The 26,421-nt window shown below is 40.8% G+C and overlaps 1 protein-coding gene across 10 annotated transcripts; it reads right to left on the bottom strand.

Annotated features, from left to right (window-relative positions):
* Nucleotides 1–1,048: 1,048 nt before the first annotated feature.
* DDX4 (DEAD-box helicase 4) lies at nt 1,049–25,822 on the bottom strand. Of its 10 annotated transcripts, none has more exons than XM_064402766.1 (22): nt 25,753–25,822; nt 25,452–25,531; nt 24,948–25,011; nt 24,599–24,673; nt 22,978–23,043; nt 22,702–22,782; nt 22,398–22,487; nt 22,126–22,206; nt 18,392–18,472; nt 17,357–17,422; nt 17,081–17,161; nt 16,645–16,725; nt 14,960–15,102; nt 13,784–13,936; nt 12,339–12,493; nt 9,925–10,054; nt 8,785–8,951; nt 5,553–5,698; nt 4,638–4,737; nt 3,258–3,528; nt 3,022–3,102; nt 1,049–1,357 (listed from the first exon to the last, which is right to left on the bottom strand). In XM_064402766.1, exons 2-22 carry the CDS (start codon nt 25,509–25,511, stop codon nt 1,280–1,282), a joined length of 2,250 nt encoding a protein of 749 aa, XP_064258836.1. In that variant the 5' UTR covers nt 25,512–25,531; nt 25,753–25,822; the 3' UTR covers nt 1,049–1,279. The 10 variants fall into 10 exon arrangements, 9 of the variants coding, with proteins under 9 accessions (XP_064258836.1, XP_064258837.1, XP_064258838.1 ...); XM_064402767.1 differs by having other exon boundaries at nt 25,452–25,534; nt 25,753–25,813; XM_064402768.1 differs by lacking the exon at nt 22,126–22,206.
* Between the last annotated feature and the right edge of the window lie 599 nt (nt 25,823–26,421).

Genomic DNA, 26,421 nt, shown 5'->3' with positions numbered 1-26,421 from the left:
GGTTCCCTTAAAATGTTTGCTCTAGGTTACAAGTGACTCTTTCCTTTGACTGCTCTCCACAGAAACGGGCAAGCTTTATCAGCTCACAGCTTCTTCCAACAGTTAACTCTCACTTACTGCAGCCAGACACCAAAAGCACCCTCCATTTACCTGAAATTCAGAATGGATGCAAAAACCTGCAAAGATACTTCTCAGGAAAAGGAGCCTTATGGCCCAGAGTACTTTACTCTGAATTATTAACATAATGCTTAAATACATCCACTACTTATGAGCAGCAATTTAAGTATACTGTCCGTTCAGCTCACTTTCAAGTACACAAATAAGATTTTACTATTTTTGCATAATATATAGCAGTAAAACTACAGTCTACAAAATTAATAGTATTTCTCTAGGTGGATATTTAAGTAAATAGTTTGCAAGGATATTAATACAAAGAATGACAGCCCACTTTTCCACAATGAGAGATTCCCTAGTATTGCCCAGTCAGTGCTGAGTCTCACAAACTTGGCTACTAAGGCTCCTACACCGTAAGCAGATTTAGAAGTATTACCTGCCTGGATTTAGTGGTAAGACTGTACAAGACACACTGCTCAGCACTGTGTGCTAAACAGCAAGCCATGAGAACCCAGAAAGCTTGTTCAGCTGTGCAAAACGTAATGACCTTGCTCTTTTCCTTGGGGACCTAAGGATATGCACCTTTGTCTTTGCATACTGCATTGATAAGTAAAAAAATTAGATTAAAAAGCAACTTCACAAAAAAGTCTAGAACTGTTAGTGAGTGCTTACCTCCAACAGCTTCTGCAAGCCTGGGAAAATTCTTGGATAGAAAAGGCAACAGGCTTGTTCTGAAGCAAACTTTTCCACAAGAGACAGCAGAAGTGTACTTATTATCACTCAAAGCTAAAAACATTCTACTATGCCATGCAAAACAGGGCTCCATCTTTTCTCTGTAAAAATGTGTATTTTCACTAAATTGTGGGTGTAGCCACTGACCTTTAGTTCCAGTTCGTGAAACTGCAATGACATAAAGCTGATACAGAGGCAACAATCCAAGTGCACAACTCAAACTTTTATTAAAGAGCTGTTTAACAGATCCTTAAATCATTATAATGCAAGATTCAAACTTTTTAACTGACATGCTACAAAAAAAAAAAGAACAAAGTTCAGGTGAACCCTTACATAAAGTTCCTTCCCAAACTGGGTCTTCACAAAATTATCTTCTCATGCAACATTTCACTTAAAGCAAAACACAGTACCAACTAGTTTGGTATAAAGCAATTTAATCCCATGACTCAATTTCTCTTGCAGAACAGTCCATCTTTACTTCTGCATTCATGTTGCCTCTGCCTCTGTAATTCTAGGAAACACAACAGGTTCTAGTTTAGAATTATTAATACTTTCAATCATTTAATGGTAAGTCACCACAAAACAATTTTAGCTTTCTGCATGTACCTATCTCAATGTAATCTGAACACTCAGGAAGTTATCATTAATCTCCTACACACAAGGGGTTTTTTTACATTGGTGTGAAATTACCACAGTTTAGACAACCTCAGATTTTATCACGTGTGGGAATAACACTTCCCACAGTTCACATCTCAACTTCTTTCTTTTCTTACCCAACACAAATCAGTTCATACAATTGTGGGAAAAAAACTTCCTTTTCCACTACACACTAAAGAAAGGATTTTACTGAGAAGGTAATGCACATAGTCATTCTCCTTTGGAAAAATCTCAGTAATCTCTAAGACTGTCTCAAAATAATCACGTAAGATCCTTCAACAGATTCCTCCTTCCAATTCATCATTTGATTATCAAATCAATTTATCATGAAAAATGGGGTTGATTATAAATGAAGAGTTTCTGTCAGACTGATATGAGAATGTCTCATAATAATTAGAACCTCACGTTCTTCAACTCAAGGAACTGGTGCACTGTATGTATGTGATACTAAGGGCAGTATTCCCAATGCAAGCAGACAGTTTTCACATGAAAATCTATTCCATTCTGGACAAAGAGTCACAGTCTAATTTGGTTACTCAGAGGTTGTGAAGGCCGTGGACGGACCTGGACCTAGAAATGATGGATTTCATGAAATGCTGTGAGACAATACAAAAAGGCATGCATTTGGAAGCAATCTAGTGAGATCCACCTCTGAAAACAATCTAGTAAAAAAAAAAAAAAAAAAGTGTCTTGAACTAGAATAAACAATAAAGATCCACTGAGTCAAGAATTACTCTGCAAGAAAAGGTTTGTGCAAACATACACAACAGCTGTAATGTGAGGCTGCGAGTTTGAGAAGGAAACAACATTTGTGTAACTGACATCTCATGAAGTCCCCCACCCCCAGAAAAATTATTCAGATCTAGTAAGGAGACTAGCCAGCCAGGCAAAAACACCCAAACCCCCTTAGCTTTCAATAACTACGGTATGGGAAAAGATAATTAATGAAAGGAAAGTCAGAGCTTGAAGTGAAGCTTCAGACATTGTGTATGCATTGAGAGCACTCATTTCTACTATGGTCTCAAAGGAAGTACATTTGTAACAATTGGAAGCAACTGATCCGTAATAAAGTTCTTATGGAATCAAGACATGAAGGAAAGGCTCTCAACAGGAGTAAGCACAGATAGTTTTCAGTCAACTGAGTTGCTTGACTAGGTGATTCGTAACAAACAGTAACTGTATTTGCTCCCACCCTACATGTGTAGCACAGAATTTTCTGAAAGACATCTTTTGTTGGCGTTTGCATGAATGTTTTCTTCCAGAGAAATCCTGACTTTATAGATCAAGACTACAGCAGCTAGTAAGGGGGCCACACTCTAAGAACCCAAGTCAAGCAATATGTCTGAAATTAGTTCCAGTAGTACTGAATTGTTTGAAGATGTACAACTAAGAAGGACAATTACAGTCAGAACAGTTTCAGTGGCATTACTCTGGATATATACCACTGAATACAGTTTTAAACTGTCTGAGACAAAGTTCTATTAATAGCCAAGACTTCCAGTTAATTTCCAGACCTACCTTATGGGTATTAACTGGGAGTCGTCCTCCTTCAGCCTCAAAAGCAACTTCTGTCAACCAAACAGGAACTTCCTGCTGAGCCTATGCAATTAGGAAAATCAGTTCAGAGACTTTGACTGCTTTACCAATTCAGATTAAGAGTTCCATAACTGTACCAAAAATGTCACAGTTGTTCAGTATACTCAAGTGAAATCTTCAAGAACAGAAAAAGTTCAGCACTAAGATCTGAAACTTACATCTGAAAGCACTTTAATTAGAGGCCGTGCAAGATGACCATCTGAATTGTTATCAAAGAAGCCAACCGCTTTCCCTGTATTTCCACAACGACCAGTTCGCCCAATTCGGTGTACATACTCTTCAATGGTGGAAGGAAGATCAAAATTAATAACATGCTGAACGTTTTCAATGTCCAGACCTCTTGCTGCCACTGAGGTTGCCACAAGAACTGGACATTTTCCAGAACGAAAATCCCGAAGTGCTATTTCTCTCTCTCTCTGTTCTCTATCTCTATAAAGAAAGCAAGGGTGAGAATGGATATCTCTAAAATGGATAGTATTATTTAAGATATTATTTAAATGTCATGTTTCAGGGAAAGAGGCTCTTGGAGCTGGGGGGGCAACAATAGGTGCAAGACAACAAAAGACCCTAACAACTCATACACTGCCCAGTTTATGTTTTCTGAATTTTTGCTTGAAGAGCAACAACACAGAACAACTGTTTAAGCTTAAGACTCTAGAGAAATCGATTTTTTAAAAAGAACTGGAGATAATCATGCATTTAACTCACCACCTCTCTAAAAAAAAAAATCCACTTGCTTAATTGATTATAATTTCCTACAGCTTTGTAGCAGGCAGCCAGAATACCAAAGACAAAGTCTACACAGACCCCTGCACAGGCCATTTTTCAGACAGACTAAAAAAACCTCTGGCCAGTCAATAGTACAGAATTTGTCTTCTGTTCATCATCATGACAAGAAAACCAGAATTACTGTGGTGTTTCCATATTTGAAAAATATTTACAAATTATACACTATTGAACTACAGTGGGTCAGAAAAATCACTCATGTCCTTCATTGTCCAAGTAAGAAAACAAATTAGAAAGCTAACCAGTGCTCTTTAGGATATGAACATGGGATAGTTAGTGAAGCCTGGTATGACCACTACTCCAGAGAACAATAACTATCCTAACTTCAACTCATAAACGTAAAATTAATCAGAAACCAGTAACACTGATGACAGTTTAATAGCTTCCATTGAACCAGTTTTCTACATATTCTACATATATTCTACCTCAATTCACAATACAGTAATTCTACAGAAATGCATTAAGAACCTCCTCCCACACAAGGGGGTTGTGGGTTAGCAATTCAGGCTCACCAGGAATGGAAGGCCAGATCTTCTCAAAAGCTATATGGCTTTCACACACCTACAAATCCAACAGCCACAGGATATACACAAACATCCTGCATGTAAAACCATTTTAGCCCTTCTTCAAGCCTGATTATTTTGGTGTCTGTCAAAACACATGGCAAGCTAAGCGACGCAGACACGGCCAAATGTGAGTTCTCAACAAAAGTTCTTAAAACACAGGTGACTTTCACTTTAAAAAATACTTACCCATGAATACTAGTGGCTGGTATGTTTTCTTGACAAAGAAAGCATGCAATGAAGTCTGCTTTTTTCTTGGTGTCCACAAAGACCAGGGTTCGTTCATTACCTATGTTAAACAAAAGTTTAAAGCCATTGCAGTTTGAAACATGACGCCATTTTCACTATTTAGAGTAGCACTTATCTATATTAACACCTAATGCAGGCACACATTTTGAATGAAGTCTTTAAAGTATGACTAATTTCTTGCCTATTCTGAGCTAATTAAATTCAATCCGTCAATTTCTGTATCAATACAGAAACGGAGTGAAGACATGCACATTGTTTTCTCTTTTTATTCAGGAGAAAACAAACATGGTTCCCGGTGACATGCATGTGTTCCTTTCTAAAGCATTACATTATCCTAAGCACTGAACAGCAAGATTCCACAGACCATTTTTTAATTCCAAACTCACATTCAGTCTTCAGCATTAAACTTAAGATATATAGAACAAATATGGTAAAATCCCAGACACTAATAAAAGGCAGGCCCAAACATTCATACAGTAATTTTAACACACCTGCAATCATGAGATATTATCCCCAGATGCTGAAGTAACTGACCATACAAAGTAGAAAGTTATCTAGAAAGGTTGTCTGGTAGTACTTAATAGAGATGAAACATTGACAAATACTGGGCATTAGACTAGAGTCAGTGACCCCTACAAGTCCCTTCCAACCCAAACTAGCCTATGACTCTATGAAATACCCCTACACAAATATGCCTAAAAACCTGCAGCTCCCCAAGTTCTGTTTCAACATTCATCAACAGTCTTGTAAAGCACGCAACACACAACAATCATATAGCCATGACCTTTGAAACACAGGTTTAAAGCCAAGCAAGTTTGACTTCTCTGGTGAACAACTGGCATTAAATAAAGTTACCTATACTGCGTAGAATTTCTATCAGTTTGTCCCTCTTGAAAGACTGAGAAACTTGAAGAATATTTTGCTGAACATCACTGCATGCTCCACCCGCATGTCCAACAACAACAAATAAAAAATCAGTTTTCAGAAATTCACAAGCTAGCCTGAAAGAGACAAAATTAAGCAACATGAAAAATATTATGTAATTATTCTTGCTTTAATAGTACATATTTTCATTTATGTTTAAGCAACATTTACAAAAGATATTTTTATCCTCCATTTTGTGAGGAACAATACTAGCAGTCTTATATGCATTTTTAAAAAGCCAGACGAGTCTGCACAGTTTGGTCCAGCACACAAACCACATCCTGGGCTGTGTGAAATGTGACCAGCAGGTCTCTCCTTTTTCAGACCTCAGCTGAAGTACTGCATCCAGCTGTAGCATCTTCAGCAGAAGACAGACATGTCAGAGAAGATTCAGAGAGGCCACAAGGATGATCAGAGAGCTGGAACCCTTCTCCTCTGAAGACAAGCTGAGAGAGTTGAGGAGTGGGGATTATTAAGCGTGAAATGACCTTATTGCAGCCTTCCAGTACCTAAAGGGGATTTACAGGAAAAGACTGAGACAAACTTTTTACACAGGCTGATAGGATAGGACAAGTACAGGATGGACAGAAAATGGATCCAGACTAGACCTGGAGGGAAAGACTCGGGGGTGCTGGTGGATGAGGGGCAGGACATGACCCAGCAAGATGCACCTGCAGCCCAGAAAGCCAACTGTGCCCTGGGCGGCATCCAAAGCAATGTGGCTGGCAGGGCCAGGGAGGCAATTCTGACACTCTGCTCTGACACTGAGACCTGTGTTCAGCTCTGGGCTCCCCAGTATAAGACATATATGGACCTGCTGGAATGGGTTCATGGAGGCCACTAACCTGGTAACAGACCTGGAGCACCTCTCTCCTATAAAGACAGACTGCAAGAGGTAGGGTTGTTCAGCCTGAGGAAGAGAAGGCTTCAGGGAGACCCTGGAGTTTCCTTCTAGGGTAAGCAGCTATACAGTACTTAGTTGCTAGCTGGGATTAAACGACAGCCTTTTAGTGGAAGATCTAAAGCCTCAAATACTAAATTAAAGTTCTCCAGTTCAACTAGAAAAATGCACGGTTCTCTCAACTCGCATGTACAGAAAGAGCTTCAACTATCAGATCAGGTCTATGTAATAGCAGAAGCAAGTTCAGGTATAAAACCAAATGTTATGTTAAAACTAAATCTGATTACAGTCACTTAACAGAAACACAGGATGATCTGAACCCAAGAGATCCAAAGAAAGCATCTTTGTGTCCAACACCACCAAAATAGTATACTGTTAAAAGTTCTCCCCCGAAGCACAGTATGGGGAAATCATTAGCTTTCCTGACTTCAGCATCAGGAAAGCATTAAATCCAGGAATGAACTGACTCCAGAAAACAAGGGTTTTCACACTCCAAAACGTCAACTTTACCTTTAGGCATTTCCATTTCAAAAGGTTACAAGAACAACAGGGGCAAAAGAAAACTGCCTCAAAGCTGCACCATGGGAGGCTTAGACGAGCTATTAGGAAAAAACATCTTCACTGAAAGAATTTTCAAGCATTGGACCAGGCTGGCCTGAAAAACAGTGTCATCACCATCCCAGAAAGTACTTAAAAGATGTGTGTATCTGGCACTTGGTGCATTGGTTCAGTGGTTTACTAGCTGGTGCTGGATTAATGGTTAGACTTAATCAGCTTATAGGTCTTTTCTAACTTAAATGCTTCTAGGACTCTAATGTTTTTATGAACTTCCAAACCATGATCTCATGTTTCTGAGGTCTTCCACCAGGACTGACAGTAAGTAGAAAGGTAGGTCTGTTGGGGTCTTTTCATTTAACAGGAGTAGACAGTAACTACCTTCAACAAGGAATTCAAGGAATCTCTCTTCAGTTTCTGGTAGTTACAGTACTCTTGATTCATTCCTCAGTATGCAAGAAAAATACATAGGAAAAGCGCAAGCAAAACCACAATGATAAAAACAGGCCTAGAGAAAAAGGGACCAGATTCTTCTTTCAAACCCAAAACCTAAGTGAATCAGCACACACTGTGTATCTTACAGGAAGATACACCTCATCTTTTCCTACGATACACTGAGAAGAGAGACCACATTCTTGCAGAAACAGGTAAACACATGGAATGGAAACAAACTATACTTGTGTATCATCTGAATGCTTGATTATCAGCTAAGCAAACAAGGTCATTTTTAGTTCACCACTAAGATAATTCCTCCACACAAAGAACTCTATGAAAGAAGGCTGGACAAGGAACCAAAGCCCCAGTAAGTGAGTCCTGCTTTAAGAAAGATGATACATTTCCACATCAGTGTAAGCACTATCTGACTGAATGGGAGAAAGCAGTCTATTCCCCTCTTTTGTTCAGGGTAGCAAACTATTGTGAAGTATTTTCTCCCTGCCTCAAAAAAGATCTTTCAGACTTTTTGAGACATAAGGAAATTGTCAGGATTTGACTCACTGAATTATCAACACGCTTTATAACAGCATCCCTACCACAGAAGTCATCAAAATTATTTGCACTGCTTCAACTGAAGTTTAGAGACTTCTGATTTAACAGGAAATATTTAGATGCTGGTGTCTCAAAAAGCAGAAAAAACACTAAGAAGTTTCTATCTGCTGAGAATTAGTTGTTTTGTTCTGTTACTCAGTAACCATACTTGCCACCTGTTGAAGACTGTTCTCCTTAAGTGAGAGGAACTTTAAAGGTAATGAGTAGTAAACATGTAAGAGGTATCATAAGCCCATCTGTAGAAGCTTTAAAACTACTGAAAATAAATAGCAATTATCCACATAAGAATTGAGTACTATGAACACTGGCAAGCTGAGCAATAATTGCTACATCTCATTAGTCAAGGATGGTGTTATCAGCAACATGACTGGTTTTGCACAGATGTGGTGGGGGAGGAATAAGAAACCAACAGAGGGAACATGAGTACCTCTGCAGAAGTAGATTTAAAAGCCCTCAAATAACTTTCTAATTTGCTTAGGAATCCCCACCTAAATTAAGCAGTTGATGTTTTAAAGTACATGCTTAAATTAAGCAACAAATATTAATATCACAGCTTTCAGTATTTTCAAGCTTTTAAAAATAAGGAGTGTTCTTAACTCTTCATACATTTAGTTCTATACAAGTGATCTTCAGATTTATTTCTATTTTTATTCTACTCACCTCTGAACTTCTTCAGGGAAAGTGGCACTGAACATTAGTGTCTGGCGTTTGTCTTTTTGTGGTATGTCTGGGAAAGATACCAACTTCTTCATATCTGCACCAAAACCCATATCAAGCATGCGGTCTGCTTCATCTAGCACCAAATATTTCACATTATGCAAACCAATCTGCAAGTATTTCAAAGAAAAACACTACTGGTTCACTGACAGTATGCACTTACAAATACCCTCATTGCCAAAATCCACCTTTTATTTATTTCAAGTTAACAAAAAGTGAAAGTATTACGATTTGTTTACATCTCAACTTCTACTTAGCCTTTTAATCTGCACAAATTCACACACCATAGTGCTTCAGAAATTGGTTCAACAGCGTAAACACAGAGCTTAGAGACCAACTATAATCCAGCCCATCTATTTTGGAATTATGCTGAGTTTTAGAACGGTTCTCTCATAACCCTCAAACATTCTCAAAAACCTTTTTGATTTTTCTGAAAAAGAATTGTCAGAAACCATTATTAAGAATATCACAGCTTTACCCTTGATGAACAAGACTATCACTTTTGACTAAAAGCCTGACAACTGCAGAAAACTCATCTCCAGTATACTACCAAGTGTTTTTCCAAACTTTGTTCAGTGAATATCAGTCACCACACTAACATGTAAAAATTTTAATATGAATTTATAAAGACTGGGAGAAATATAAATTCAAATATAGTAGTATATAAAATGGAGTTTTTTGTATTTTGGATCAGTATGAAAATACAGTGCAAGACGGATAAAAAGCCACTGCAGCAAAACAGGACATCAAGTGAAGATCTACTATTGAATACGCCACAAGAACTATGTAAAAGTATTCCAGGTATTTAAGCTATAAAATGTTATTGCCATGACCACTGCAGCCACTTTGATTTAGACTGATATTATCCAGCTGTCTCTGAAAGGAACTGAAGAGATCTAGACCTGGGCTACTGCTTCAAAAACTTCATGGAATTCACTTGTATTTCAGTGCCTGTACAAAGGCAGCATACTGATAGAGACACTGAAAACCAATCTCTTCTATTAATTTTAAAGAACAAAAAACAGTATTTTGTCTTTTAGTTAGGGGTATTTAGGGAATTCAGATGAAGCATTAAGATGTTACCTTTCCTCTTCCAATGATGTCTAGAAGCCTTCCTGGAGTGGCACACAGTATATTACAGCCTTGCTTTACCTGACGAATCGAATAGTCTGTTTGTGTACCTCCATAGATCACAACAGGCCTTATACAAGTTCTATTATGTAGAAAAAGGTTTGGATTAATTATGTAAGTATGCAAACAGTATTGTTTAATGAAAGTTCATATAAAATAAGCAGTTCTACCACAAATCAGTTTAAGAGTGGTTTAAAAAAACAAAAGGCGACTTTGTCCCCTTTTATACAGCATCCTCAGAAAAAGCAGAACCACCACTACATATGCTTCAAAAGTAATCTCTGCAGACCATAAAAGGGGCAAAACAATAAATACACACATCGCATCTTTGTAAAGCAGCTAATCACACTGGCCATACAGTGTGCGACTCAAGGATTACAAAGCAAATCCACCCAAAGACTACACTACTCTGTGCTCTTCCCACCATGCTTTTTGGTTAGATCTGCCAAGTAGCTACATCAGAAACTCTTCTGTAGAAAACTGCTAGTCTAAGCAAGAACTACCTTATGCAGCTCTGAATCATGTTTAGCTCATCTTTATAGCCTTCTGCTAAGATCTTTACAGGCAATGAGTATTTTCACACCCAAATTCCAACGGTCTTTTACTGAAGATACTAATTCAGCTTCATAACGCAACAATGGTTCTCAGATAAATCTGGTAGATTTTTACCAAAGTTAAACACAACTTTTCAGAAAGCTTTAGTCAATAATAGAAATTCCCTCTGGAATCCCACAATTTCAGTATTTATCCATTATCAGTATACATACAAATTTCATAATCCTATTTGCAAATTAAATCAAAGAGCCTAAGATCATAAATCTCAACTGATCAATACACAAGCTCTTCTTTAGACACTACAGATCCACATCCTGATACTGTTTAACTTGTTCTCATTTTTACTACAAGCCAGCTGTAAGAGAAGCTTTCTAGATTCAAATATTATTTAATGATTAATTAATCTGTATCTAGTTTAAGACAGCATAAAAACAACCAGCTACAAAGTTATACAACAGTTTCAGAGATTAAGAAGCAGTTCTTAAGCACCTATTTATTAAGTACATAGGCAAACATGATCATTCTTCCTGAAGACAGCTTCCAAGTGTAAGTTTGCTTGAATCAAGGCAAGTATGATTTATCCCACCAGATTCTGCAGTGATGATGTTCTGCATTTCACCTCCAAAGACTAATAAACTGTTCCATAACACAGATTCAGTTCTCTTCTGCACACTGGTAAAACTTATTACTTAATAAAAAGATTAATGACAAATCTAGTAAAAATGTACTCTCACACAACATTCAAGGACTTAGTGAGAAGTTTAGATCTCTTGTTCTGTTTTGAAAGCTCAAAGAGTTTCTTTGAGCTGTGACATGTCTAAGACCAGAAATACCAGGAAATAAGAGTAATTAGAAGCCATCACTGGAAATTAACTACAACCCATAACACTCACCTCCATTTTGCCAAGATGAAAGTAAAGTATAAATTACATAAGATAAGCTAGTAAGTTTCCTCATATTGAATACATCTAGTGCAGGTAGCTCAGTGTGCAGCTGCTGTGCAAGCAGCTGACCGACCTCTGGGTGGCAAGAAATCACTGGAGCCCAGGCAAAAGACCATGAACTGGTGCTGACCCTTTACTTAAGAAAGGGCACATGGACCTGCACCACTAGCCAGGTCACCTGATGCTCAGACTCTGCAGGAGCAAATAACTTAGTAAAAAGTTCTCAAAATATAAGACACAAACTGTTGGCATATAAAAGCCCAGTGATTCCATTGTTCAGGGGTCCCTTCAGGAGACACTCTGTTTGAGCTGTTACACATTGCTGGAAAACAAGGCAATTACTTGAAGGAAACAGAGTTCTGAGCTATGGGAAACCTGGGGTCGAGTCAGTGAGGAAGCCTCATCTGACTCTGAGTGATGTGTGTCGGAAGTTAAGTCGGGCAGCGAGCAGCTCACTAGAGCCACCTGCTGCAAAAGGGACTTTGGTCCAAATAGCTGAAGTCCCTGGTGGTGTCAGAGCGACTGCCAGCGAGTCTCCTGGACACTCAGAAAGGAAAACTTTCTTAGCAAGTCTTTTAAGAAACTTCATTTTTCTCATCAGTGATAAGCTAAATACTTACCTTCTCTTCAAGCTGGAGTAAGCATTCCATTCACCCACCCCAGTATCAGAAAGATTAGGCACTTAAATCCCTAGTCATATAGTAAGAAACCTGCTAAGCAGTACTATAATATGAACTTATTATAATCTAAACTCAAGTGTTTGTAATTCGATTGGCACAAAAAAAAATTTGCAAGTGTATATGAAAAAAATAAAGCAATGCTGATTGAAGTAATCATCAATACCAGGCAACAGTGCAAAAAGCTTACCCATACACGAATTTTCTTGCTTCTAGGAAGATCTGATTAATCAGTTCTCTAGTTGGGGCAATAATGATACATTCCGGTTCTTGCTGCTCTTTAAAGCTACTAGCAGTTACACCATCCCTCATCATTTGGGCCACAATTGGTACAAGAAACGCTGCCTGGAGGGGAAAAACCACAGCAGTATTTGGGCTGCTTAGTCTTAAAAGCTTCCACAAGTCACATTAAAATCTGTAGATCAATCTTAAAGCTTGAATGACAGTGTATAAAATAATCAAGGACATCAGACTGCAAAAGGATTGACCTGAATGCACAAGACAACATTTAAGCTTTATTTCTCCTTGTTAACCAGTATGAAAGTATATCTCTAGATCTTAACAGTCTAGTAACATACGAACACAATCCTGCAGTAGCTAACTTTCCATACAGTTCCACACACTGACATACCCTGACAATTAAGTAACCCAAGACCAAGACCTACTAGAATGGCCGATCAGTCTGCAACACAGCTGCAGCACACCAGCACACTTACTTCCCCACAAGACTAGATACGCACAAACCTGCATCTGTACAGCAGTCCCAAAAACATTCAGAATATTTAGAGCACAGACTTTGGATGTTTCCCTGTCTGCAAAGAGAAGAGGTCTTCCAAAAGAACTAGCAAGCTACCTTAAAACTAGTCTAGGATTCCACACTAAACTAAACAGCAAAAAGCTACACTTGATAACCAAACATCTACATCCACCAGTCTGTCAGTCGCTGGTTTGGGTACATGAGTTTAAAAAGTTAAGACAATTTTCAGCTTAGTATCAATTCTCAACACTGTTCCACGATTAAAAGCAATCACCTAAAACCAAGACAGGGGCATATCAGATTTCATCAAACTAAGCAGAAAAAACCTGCACACTACAGGTACACTCTGCCTTAAGTTTGAAAAAAAAAAAAAAACCCAAAACCAAAACACACACAAAACTCATACACACACAACAGAAAAATAAAGAAATAAACACACACAAAACAAAAACATAAAATACAGAAAACCAAAACCACAAATAACCACCAAAAATAGCTGCCAACAAAAAACCAAAACCAAACACACAAATGCCACTAAGTAAGAACACAACACACAACACAGAACTCCTTACTTTCAACTGCCAAGTCCTGTCATCAGCAGTTTCTAGGACTGCCTGCCTATACTATTGAATCCACAGCTGTATCTCTGAAGGCTGGTCTGCTTGTACCAAGATATTAGTTTAGTGAAATAAAGAATAAAGCCCAAAACGTGACAACCCTATCATCATTTGTATCTGTACCTGATACCTGCCACTGCTGTGCAAGTGAAATTACTGGACAACAAGAAGTCAAGCATGTGATGCAGAAGAATGAGGCATCCCCCTGGAAGCTCACTGTCAAATACTTTCAGGGGAATAAATACTGCACAAAATGCTTACAGTTTTTCCCGATCCTGTCTGGGCACATGCCATTAAATCCCGTCCCGCCAGTATAATAGGAATGCTGTACTTCTGCACTGGAGTAGGTTTAGAGTACCCAGCTTTAGCAATGTTCACAGTTAAAGTATGACACATGTTAGTGTCTGCAAAACTCTGTAAGAGAAGAAATTATTAAGTTATTACACAATCACAGAATGCAAAAAGTTTAAAACCCAAAATGCTTATTGTATGATAGAGACATCCAAATACTAAAGAGTGTTAACTTTAGAAGTAGTCTCACCAGTCATTTCCCAAGACTCCTAAAGATAAAAGCCCCAAAGGTTCTCTAAAATCTGCTCACTTGTCTGCAGGACAGTGAACGCTGGTCTTATTAGTTTTAAGAGAGAATTGCTCAGAAGTCATATACCTGGATACAAGCAAGTAAATTCACATAGCATGCTATGAAAAACACCTGAAACTCTGTAGTTTCATTTCATGTAGGAGCTATACATGGTCTTTGTGATAAAACCAGTAAGGGCAGATAAACAATATTCCCAGCCAGGACCAAAAAGCAACACAGGTGACAAAAATCAGTTTAACTTCAGTGGGAACACCTCCACATCTTCTCTTTCAATACATCTCTCCACTTCTCATTCTTTCCCCTAAAAAGAGCTTTTTTCTTTTAAAACTGGCCAGCCATTATAGAGAAAAAACTGAGTTTTTCATCTATAAAACTAAGTTATATGTTCAACAGTGAACTGCAACCACAGAAAACAAGGCTACAAATTCCTTTAAAGCACCCCTCTGTCTAAACACGTGCTACCCCAACTGGTGTTCGTTTACATTTTTGAAGATCCCCCAGTAATTGACTTCAATAAGGTAATTAATTATACCAGTCTGTTCAAACTGCTGCCAAAGACCTCTTTCTTTCAGTATCTAAACTGGTATTCTTCCACAATTTAATGGCTATTCTTCCTATATACCCAGTATTACTTTCTCTGGACCACTTAGGTAGTTTAAGTTATTGTGAATTCAAATTTTTACCTTTCAAATGGGGAACACCTCCTCCCAACATCACACTATCTGCAACATTCGGTATTTTTTATTAGTATTTTCATTAGCTGCAAATATTGAACCCACTACATATCCTTGTAAATCATGCTTCACACAAACTGTAAGAATAACCAGCTCACTAACCATTAATGCTGCTGGAGGGTCCAGTCCTGACACTTCAACAACATTTTCATCATACTTGTCAAAATTCATTCCTGTCTGGTAATGTGCAAAGATGGCTTGTTCATCATCAGGTGGAGGAGGGGGTACATAAGTCACCTTTGGACCTTAAGAACACAGTCACTTAAGTTCACAAACAATATAAGGAGAAGTTAAAATAAAACTATTTTAAGTATGAAGCTATTGAAGTTAAATTCAGTGAGATGCCATCTGGATTTCCATCCATTTTTCAGGAAGGCATCAGAATTCCATACTACATTCTATCAGAACATAATTTTATACTATGAGACCTAAAATTTACCTCCATATGAAGTCAGACTTGTAAAGCATTCATGTCTCACATTCACTCAAGGATCCCACTTTCAAGAGGTACTCACAAAAATTAAATCAGGCTCTTCTTCATCATCCAGACACATGCTCTTATGACACAACAAATTACTCACATGCTTCCCACATAAATTACTCTTTCTGAAGAACTTTCCACATGAAATTCTGTACAGATAGATGCAACTGTTGCATACCCAGAACAGTTTTTAACATACTAATATTTCACACTATAGTAATGAAAAAGGAATTACTACTCTGTATGAAGGATGCAGTTATGTCCACTATAAGCACTAGCATACTGCCTCTATAAAGACTTCAATTCCTAAAAATCATTATTTGAACTAAAAATCTGAAAAAAATTAGTTGAACAGAGTCAAATAGAGGCAAATCAATTGTTCTTCAGATATTAAGTATCACTTCTGAACACATACTAATCACTGGATCACAGAATGGTTTGAATTGGAAGGAACCTTGAAGATCATCCATTTCCAACCCCCATAACACAGGATGGACATCTTCCACATGACTCAAAGCCCAGCTGAATGGGGCCTTGAACACTTCCACGGATGAGGCATCCACAGACTCTCTGGTCAACGTGCTCCAATGCAACTCACCCTCTGAGTAAAAAGCCATTTAGCCATCTAAATTTTTTTTGTTTTCTACAATGAAGTTTTTTTACAATTATCACACAAAATGCTCTTACAAAGAGAACATCAGCCCTCCACTGATCATTACACTGGTTTAATCCCACTCCTTATTTGAATTATGGTACTTCTGTGAATAATATATTACTATGCTCTAGGTAATACAACATACATGTTGCCAGGTAAAATAGCATCAGTGGCAGAAGAATACAGTGGGACTATGGAGTAAAAACCCCAAAAATTAAAACAAAGTTAAATCACGAGTAAGTGGCCTGTCAGAGCTATACACCTTAATTGTCAGTGCTGACAAGAAAATATTTCCCCTTACAGAGGGTACAAGGGTAAAAGTCTAGATCAACTCTTTGAAAACTTAGCAAGCTCTTTAAGGCTTACTTCCATGGGGTTAGCACCTCTGGTTCACTGTGCATAAACCAAACGAACCTCATCACAACAAAGAAAAAGATTATGTAACACTACAGCTTTGAAAAGTCAGTAACTAAAATTCAAAACATGTTGTTTCCAGGCATACAACATACAAGACAACTAGAATTTGCAGAAGGTTCTTAATAGGGAGAAAAATTAGTGACTGTATTAGCCAAAATTAAGAAGGAACTGCTTTGTCATTGATCACCAATGAGGAAATCTGTATAGCTCGCTCCTGCCACTAAAAAGTCTCACCTGCACCATCTGTGAGCATTCCTCTTTCTCTAGAATCAGGAGCTCCAGACTGAGGTATGTCCCTTTGCCTACCTCTACCACCTGTAAGTAACAGATATGTACAAACAGCACAAAGAGGGTATAAAATTAGTATCATGAAATACTAAAATTGAAGGCAATACTATTTACTGCAACAGATCTGCAGAGCAACAGTCCAAACAACTTCTTCATTAACTCCAACCTATACTCTATTATACCCAGTAACACTCATTTTTTAAAGAGACCATTCATATTCCACAACACAGATGAAGAACAGAACTAGTAGGAGAAGGAGTTCTCAGTTCTCCATGGTGGCTCTCAGGGAGCTAAAAAACCCAGGAGGATCACCAACCATGCACTGCACCCATACAAACCACTCAGGATGAAAAAAACACCAAACCATCAACCTTACTCTCACCTTGTCCAAAGCCACCACGAAATCCTTTAAACCCTCTGTTTTGTGCACCACCACCATCTACAGCGTTTCGTTCTTGAAAACCTGCAACAACACAGCACAGCACACAGCAACTCACTTTGCATCAGCACGTCAAGTGCCTTCTGTCTGGATGAAGCAAAGTCAATTCAACACTTTCACTCTTGAATGCCCACTCTCAGGGAATGAGCAAAGCCAGAAAGAATGGCTAGTGCATGCTGGCATCACACAAACCAGTCAATGCAAAAAACTTGCACTCACCTTGCCCAAATCCTTTAAACCCTCTGTTTTGTGCAGTGGCATCTTCTTCAATTCCTTCTTGAAAACCTGCAGTACAGCATAGCACACAATCACTGACGTCTGCCTAATTCTGATGTGCAGGTCAAGCACCTTGTATATGGTAACTGTTCTTCTCACTCCTTATTTTATTCATATAAAAAGCATAATATAACAAAGTGATTTTCCTAAATATATGAAAAAAATAAAGACAAGAGATACATTTTTGCTAGAAAATATTCAGCTGTTCTATCATAAGGTAAAAAGAGTGTCATCTAGCACAGGGCACCATGAAGTTCTCCTAGCACAGCATTCTTCCTCTCCACCAATGCCTGGCATAGCCCAGTACGTCAGTTTGGTTTTTCCACATCAATAAACAAAATCTACATCTTAAAGGTTGACAGGTAAAACGCAGTATCCTAAGTATCCATAAATACAACAGACATTAAATATTGTTTGCAAGTTATTTCACAATTGCTGCTACAGAGTCTACAGCAAAACTGCTTGTCATCAATGCCCCACATCAAAGTGCTGCTGTCTTGCTTTGTCAAACAAGTCTAGCATTCCCCTATCATAATACGATTCAGTCCAAAAGGTGGGAAAATGGTCTGATTGTTTTGAAAGACTAATAACAGTGCTGGTTTTGCAAAAAAGGCAACTTGTTTTTTAACAGAAATAAATTGCTATTGTGTATTAAGGATGCTGTTTATGTCCTCAATGAGTATTACCACAATGCCTCTGCAACACTTAGTAAAAATCATTATTTGAACCAAATATAGTCAAATCAACTGTTCTTCAGATATCAAGAAGCACTTCTGAAAATGCATAGTAATGAGAGAACAGTGTGGTTTGGAAGGGACCTTAAAGGTCACCTAGTTACAACCTCCCTGCTATAGGCAGGGTTGCCACCCACTAGATGAGGTTGCTCAAAGTCCCAATCAAGCTAACAATTAGCTACACTCCCACAACTCATCAATAAGGAAATCTGTACAGTTCACCCCCACTACTAAAAAGTCTCACCTGCACCACCTGCGAGAGCTCCTCTTTCTCTAAAGTTGAGCGTTCCAGACTGAGGTACACCCCTTTGTCCATTTTTAGTACCTGTAACACACAGTGTAGTGCACATAGAGCATAAAATTACAGAAATTACAGAATCAACTACGTTGGAAATCACAGAGTCAAAAGACCTTTGAGATCATCAAGTTTAACCTACGAACCAACACAACTGCATCAACAAAACCATGGCACTAAATGCCATGTCCAGGCTTTTCCTAAACACCTCCTTTCCTAAACACCAACACCACCACCTCCCTGGGCAGCCCATTTCAACACCTTATCACCCATTTTGTGAAGAATTTCTTAGTGATGTCCAGACTAAACCTCCTCTGGTGCAGCTTAAGACTATTTCCTCTTCTCTAGTCACTAGTTGCCTGGGAAAACAGGTTGATCTCCACCTGGCTACAACCTCCTTTCAGGCAGTTGTAGAGAATGATAAGGTGTCCCCAAAGCCTCCTTTTCTCCAGCCTAAACACACTCAGCTCCCTCCAGGACCTGTGCTCCAGACCCTTCATCAGCCTTGTTGCCCTTCTTTAGACTTACTCCAGCATCTCAAGGCCCTTCTTAAACTGAGGGGCCCAGAACTGGACACAGTACTCAAGGTGCAGCCTAACCAGTACTAGGTATGGTACTGACATTCACAGTCCTGGCCCTCCTGGCCACACTACTGCTGATCCAGACCAGGATGCCACTGGCCTTCTTGACCACATTGGTTGATGCTCACCTGGCTGTTCAGCACCCCCAGGTCTCTTTCTGCCTGTCTGCTGTCCAGCCACTTTGCCTCATCCTGTAGTGCTGCAGGGCACTGCTATGACCCAAGGGCAGGACCCAGCACCTGGACTTGTGCAGCACATCACTGGATTCAGCCCATTAATCCAGCCTGTTTGGGTCCCTCTGCAGAGCCTCCCTGCCCTCCAGCAGATCAACACACACTCAACTTAGTGTCATCTGCAAATTTGCTAATAGTAGATTAATCCCCTCATCCAGATCATCAGTAAAAATATCAAACAGGACTGGGGCAAACACAAATCCCTGGGAGACACAACAAGTGACTGCTCACCAACTGGAGCACCATTCACAACTCTCTGGGTCCAGCTGTCCAGCCAGTTCTTAACCCAGCACGTGGTACAAGCTATAAGCTGACAGCTTTTCCAGGTATATGCTATGGGAGATGGTGTCAAAGGCTTTGCTTAAGTCGAGGTAGACAACATCCATAGCACTCCCCTCATCCACTAGGTGGGTCACTTGGTTACAAAAGGAGATCACTTTGGTCAGGCAGGACATGCCACTCCAAAATCCACACTGGCCGAGTCTGATCCCTTGGCCATATTGTATGTGCCAGGTGATCACACTCAAGATGATCTGTCCCATAATCTTGCTGGGCATCAAGAACAGGCTTGTAGTTTCCCAGATGTGGCAAGAAGCTGTCTCCAGACACTCCAAGAAGCTCCTAGACTCCATCTTCTCCACTGCGTTGAGCTCCCAGCAGATTATTTGATAGGTTAAACTCTCCTACATGAACAAGGACTTAAAGATCTTGAAACATCCTCCACTTACTTACACAGTAATTCATTCATCACTTCATCCAGGTGAGGTGGTCTGTAAGACACCCACCAGGATGTCAGTCTTGTTGGCCATTTGCTGATCCTTGCCCATAGGCACGCAACCTTATTATCACTAATCATACATTCTGTAGTGTTGAGACCCTCTCTAAAATACAAAATGACTCCTCCACCTCTTCTCCCTTGCCAGTCCCTTCTGAAGAGCAAGGCAGACATCCATTGCAGCACTCCAATCGTGTAAGTCATCCCACCACATTTCCATGACAGCTACTACATCACAGTCTTCCTTCTGTACAATGGCTTCCAGCCCCTCTTGTTACCCATGCTGCATGCATCTGTGTGCACGCACTTCAGATGGGCTCATTTCACTGCTGACTCTGGCTTACCACCCTTAGCCTCCTCTCTAGAAAGCCTGGTTTCATCTTCTTCCCCCTCAAACCTATTTTAAAGCCCTCTCAATCAGCCCTGCCAACTCTGGCCTAGAATCCTTGTTAGACAGATGGAGCCTACCTAACTCAAACAGGCCAGCTGCTGTGAAAATTGCCCCGTAATCAGAAAAACCAAAATTCCCTGATGGCACCAGCACTTAAGCCAGTTACTGATAATGTGAGCTCTCCTGTTCCTTTCATCATTCATCTCTACTACTGAACGAACAGCGCAGAACATCACCTGCACTCCTGTCCCATGAACCAGCTGAGCCAGAGCCTTGAAGTCCTCTTTAATAGCACTGGTGCCCTTCCTGTCAACCTCATCACCGCAGACTTTGACAACCCACAGTGGGTAATAATCAGAAGGCTGAATTAGTTAAGGGAGTCTGTTGGTGATATCCTACAGCTGGGCCCCAGGGAGAGCGTCCAGTCAACAAACAGGGCCCCCAGTTCCCCTTAGAAAGGAGTCACCTACTACAACCACCCTTCCTTTCTTCTTAAGACCTGAAGCTGTGATCCATCTGATAGAATAAGTACAACTGGAGGATCCCCAGATGGATTTTTTTCTTTAGTATCATCTGCCTGATCCTCTGGATCCAGGGTCTCATACCTATCCTGTAAGAGCACCTGGGAAGGCAGTGGGGGCTAGGAGGGACCTCTTGATTCTCCCCATCTACTAGGTCTCCTCCTCCTTCCTGGCACCAAAAGGGCCAAAGCTACTCTGACATCTGCAGAGCTTCTCTTACAATTGAAAGGGTGTTACTCCCCCAGCCTATTTCTCTTTTACTTCCTCTAACACTTCGTGGGCCCTTCCATCTCTTCTTTAAGCTCTGCCCCCCAACAGAGCAAATCACTCACCTGCCTACACCATAAGCAAGCCCTTTTTTTTTTTTGCACCATCCTCTGTTACTAACACCAGGCTCAGAGTCTCCCTGCAGCCAGTGGCCAGGACACCTGCTTCCCTGTTGGGGGAGTTCTGTCTAGGTTAGCAACCCCTTGCTGGCAGTTGCAACAGCAGCAGTTTCTGACCATTTGTAAATCAGTAGTGGATCAAGTAAAGGGGGGGGGGGGGAATGACAACAAAAACACCACTGCTGAAATACCACACAACCCGTCACCAGGAGTATGGCTGTGCCCCAGCTGTGCTAACTGCCACATAAACTGACATAACACAGGTCCCTGTTGTGCCACACCCTCACTGCACTGTCCATTTCCCCACACCTGTTACTTACCATGCCACACCCTTACTGAGGGGTCACACCTCAGTTTCCCCACTCCTGGTCACCAGTGCTCCTAGAGCATTTTAAATTGCATGCAAATGGCCCAAACACTGCCCCTTGCCTCCTGAATGGCTGGTATGGAGGTGGGGGAAAGCTGCTTGATCAGCTCTCCTAAATCACACATTAGTGTCATGAAATACTACAACTAAAGCCAGCTATTTGCTTCAACAGATCTGCAGAGCAACAGTCCAAACAACTTCATTAACTCCAACCTATACTCTATTATACCCAGTAACACTCATTTTTTAAAGAGACCATTCATATTCCACAACACAGATGAAGAACAGAACTAGTAGGAGGAGGAGTTCTCAGTTCTCCATGGTGGCTCTCAGGGAGCTAAAAAACCCAGGAGGATCACCAACCATGCACTGCACCCATACAAACCACTCAGGATGAAAAAAACACCAAACCATCAACCTTACTCTCACCTTGTCCAAAGCCACCACGAAATCCTTTAAACCCTCTGTTTTGTGCACCAGCACCATCTACAGCATTTCGTTCTTGAAAACCTGCAATAACACAGCACAGCACACAGCAACTCACTTTGCATCAGCACGTCAAGTGCCTTCTGTCTGGATGAAGGAAAGTCAATTCAACACTTTCACTCTTGACTGCTCACACTCTCAGGGAATGAGCAAAGCCAGAAAGAATGGCCAGTGCATGCTGGCATCACACAAACCAGTCAATGCAACAAACATACCTTGTCCAAAGCCACCACGAAATCCTTTAAACTCTCTGTTTTGTGTAGTGGCATCTTCTCCATTTCCTTCTTGAAAACCTGCAGCACTACCTAACACAAAGTAACAGAATTGGCTCAATTCTTCATGTACAGATCAAATGCCATATCTGGCTGAAGAACAGAAGCCATTTTACTGATTTCACCCTTGTACTGGTGGCTCTCTGGAAGCAAAAAAGAAAAACCCAGGAGGATCACCAACCATACACTGCACCCATACAAACCACTCAGGATGCAAAAAACACCAAACCATCAACCTTACTCTCACCTTGTCCAAAGCCACCACGAAATCCTTTAAACCCTCTGTTTTGTGCACCACCACCATCTACAGCGTTTCGTTCTTGAAAACCTGCAACAACACAGCACAGCACACAGCAACTCACTTTGCATCAGCACGTCAAGTGCCTTCTGTCTGGATGAAGCAAAGTCAATTCAACACTTTCACTCTTGAATGCCCACTCTCAGGGAATGAGCAAAGCCAGAAAGAATGGCTAGTGCATGCTGGCATCACACAAACCAGTCAATGCAAAAAACTTGCACTCACCTTGCCCAAATCCTTTAAACCCTCTGTTTTGTGCAGTGGCATCTTCTTCAATTCCTTCTTGAAAACCTGCAGTACAGCATAGCACACAATCACTGAAGTCTGCCTAATTCTGATGTGCAGGTCAAGCACCTTGTATCTGGTAATTGCTCTTCTCAGTCCTTGTTTAATGATTTCCCAAGAACTTAAATACACAACTGAGCAATTTGCCTAAATACATGAAAAAAAATGAAGACAGGAAGTACTTTCTGATAAGAAGTTGACACAAAACAGTACTGCTTTCCTGAACAATTTCAAAAAGTAAATCAAACATTGGGTCTTGAAGTTTTTGACTTCACTTGTGTTTATGCTAATCAAGTCACAAACTTTAACTCTTCATTAAGGGCACAGAGCAGTTAAGACTTCTTGTTCAAGGGCAACTGACAGCATTTGTCCCTTCATGGTTTTCTTAACTGCTATTATAGAGTAAGGTGGCAATGCTAGCTGCTGCCTGCTCAGAAGGGAGGACTTGAAAACATGTCTTTCAGATCTACAGAGTTCTATTTTTTTATTACTCAGAACTGCCTATTCAGTCAGCAGTAAGAACACAGTGTATTTTTTACTTCTAATGCCTTTCCTCAGTCACTCTTCTGAGAAGATGAGAAAGGAAATTAACATATGCATAACCAAGGTATTCCTCATTTTAGACTTAAGTTTCAGGAGTTATCTAAGGACCAAACAATCAGCTCAAATCATAATTTGCTCCTTAGTCCTTATTTTTCAGCTCAACACCTGTTCTATCATATTGTAATGACAAAGATGCGGTACAGGACACCATGAAGATCTCCTAGCACAGCATCTGTGGCTTCTTTGCCACCAAAGCTTGGTGTGTATACCAGTATATCAGTCAGTTTTGTTTTTCCACATCAATTAGAGATATAAAAATTATATCTTAAGAGCTCATATGCAAATGACAGCATACCATAAACACAACAGACCTTAAATACAGCTTACCAGTTACTTCATAATTGCTGCTAGAGAATCTACAGCAAAATTGCTTGACAGTAGTGCCCTGCACCAAACAAGCACAGCATTCACCACCCTAACAGGATTTAACAAAAAGGATGCAGAAACAGTACAGAATTTTTTCAAATAATCAACTGTACTGTGTTTGACTGGGACAGAGTTACTTTCCTTCACAGCAGCTGGCACGGGGCTGTGGATTTGCTGGATTTGTGCCTTGGGCTGTGGATTGTGCTTTGGATTTGCTGGAAACAGTATTAATAATAAAGGGATGTTTTTAGTTAGTGCTGAGCAGTGATCACACTGAACTGGGGCCTTTTCTGCTCCTCATCCCACCATACCAGCAAGAGGGGGTGAGGGAGCACAAGACAGGAGAGAACAGAGCTAGGAAAGCTGATCCCACTCCATGTGGCATAAAGCTTAGCATATAACTCCAAGGAAAGAAGGAGGAAGAGGAGGGCATTTGGAGTGATGGTGTTTGACTTCCCAAGCCACAGTCACACATAACAGAGCTCTACTTTCATGGAGCTGAACCTGCCTGCTGATTGAAAGTGGTGAATAGCAAAATTTAACTTATCATACCCAACTAGCCATTAGAAATACAACCACTACTGGAAGTTACCTTTGGCTGCAAAATTCCTTCCTCTACCAAAACTACTCACTGGCTGATGCTGTGAGTTCACAAATTCATCAGCACCTATAATTTAAAAAAAAAAAAAAGAAGTTAAAATTCAAAAGCTATCTTTGACTCATTAGTAGGTGTATGTTACTATATAAGAGCAGCAAAAAAGGAAGCACTGACAGTCAAAAAGAAGGCCTACTCATTATGTTCTCTATATAGTCTGATGCTGCTATTCCATGGGGGTCCCATGAAAATATCAGAACAACATCGTATTTTCCTTTAATCCTGCACAACGCTCAACAGACCAACTCTTCCAAACATCTATAAAGTTAAAAGTGCCTTTACATACCAAATGAGTCAACACTTGAATTAAAGACAGATGAGGCGTCATTTGGTCTCTCAAGCAAGCTAACCTGCAGAAAGAAAAAAGGCACAACACGATGACTTTAGGGCTAACAATGCATGTAAATACAAACACAGCTCCTAAGTCATGCACTTGAAAGAAGTTGCCTTCTGCATCTTCTGAAAAATGCATTTCACACTAAATGGCATACAGGTTGCATCTGAAAGTTACCAAAAAACACATTATACACCGCTGACATGTCAAGCTCGCTTAAGCACACAACAATCACTAGTATCTGCACGAACAGCAGCAAGGAAACTGCTAGTACAGAGAAAACCTTTCTACTGTAACAGTGAACTCATATGGCTGCCTACCATATCTTCAAACATCACGAGAACAGGGAATACCATTGCCCAGCAACCACTCAGCCTGCAGGGACACGGGTTGGAAGAAGGACAGGGAAAAAGAAACAACCATACTCAGTCGCCACAGCTGCCCCTCCACGCATACCTTCTCAAGGGATGGGAGTAACGCCTCATCCCCTATCTCCGCGTTCCAGTCTTCCTCCATTGTGCTGCGTCCCGCCCGCCCTGCTTGGGGGAGACAGAACCGATCAGCGCCCGCCTCCCGCCGGGCTTCGGAGCGTACGGCCGAAGAACAGAAAATGGCTCCCCGCACCGAGGCTCGCCGACGCCTACGGGAGGGAGGGAGCGAGCGCGCCCGGCCCGGGCACTGCGCTGGTGCGGATGGAGGAGGCGAGGGTCCTGCCGCGACAAAGCGCCCCGCTTCCCTCAGGGCAGCCCTCTCCTACCTCCTTCCCACGGGGGCCAGCACGGCGCGCCGAAAGAAGATGGCGGCCGCCGCCGACAGCCCGCAGCGCGGCCACATGTGCCGCTGCCGCCACGTCACGTGGCGCGCCCCACGGCCAATGGGCGCGCGGCGCGGGCGAGCCCCGCGGGCGCGCCCCGGCCCCTCACGTGCGGCCGCGGCGGCGGGAACGGCGAGGCGGCGGGAACGGCGCGGCGGGCGCAGCCACCGCAGCCACCGTTTCACTGCCGCACCTTTCCCAAGCATTAGCGTAATAGCCAGCGTGTGCTTCTGCTGGATTATTTTAAAAAAAAATTGTGTAAAACAGGAAAAGCAAAATTAACTCCCCCTGGACAACTCAAACTTTAGAAGAATACCTCTTTCTCACTGTTTGTTTTTTTGGTTTGTTTTTTTTTTTTTTTTTGTTATACCGGATTTGTCAGAGATAAGAAAGGCAGCTGAATTCCAGGCTCAGGATGTGATGCTGGAGTGGAGGAGAACATGGATTGCACTCCTGTCAGTTCAGTTCATCTGCTAAAATCAGTAGCAAGTAGCTGGCGCTGCAGCTTGGCTTTCCAAGCTACCGGTGCAGTGTCTGTCTTCTCTGTACCTTTTTCATGCTGTGAGATAACAGAGCAATGCTTATTCGTAAAAACATTAAGGAATGCCCTAT

This window comes from Passer domesticus, chromosome Z (genome assembly GCF_036417665.1).
Source record: "Passer domesticus isolate bPasDom1 chromosome Z, bPasDom1.hap1, whole genome shotgun sequence".
NCBI classification, from domain to species: Eukaryota; Metazoa; Chordata; class Aves; order Passeriformes; family Passeridae; genus Passer; species Passer domesticus.
This window is presented reverse-complemented; position numbering and strand designations above follow the sequence as displayed.

Excerpts from the sequence above, each read along its gene's own strand:
- DDX4 (XM_064402766.1), bottom strand. The coding sequence starts at position 25,511 with ATGGAGGAAGACTGGAACGCGGAGATAGGGGATGAGGCGTTACTCCCA. Across the intron at positions 15,103-16,644 it reads AATGCTCACAGATGGTGCAG|GTCCAAAGGTGACTTATGTA; the intron begins GTGAGACTTTTT and ends TGTGTTCTTAAG. Across the intron at positions 10,055-12,338 it reads GCAAGAAAATTCGTGTATGG|AACTTGTATAAGGCCTGTTG; the intron begins GTAAGCTTTTTG and ends TCTACATAATAG.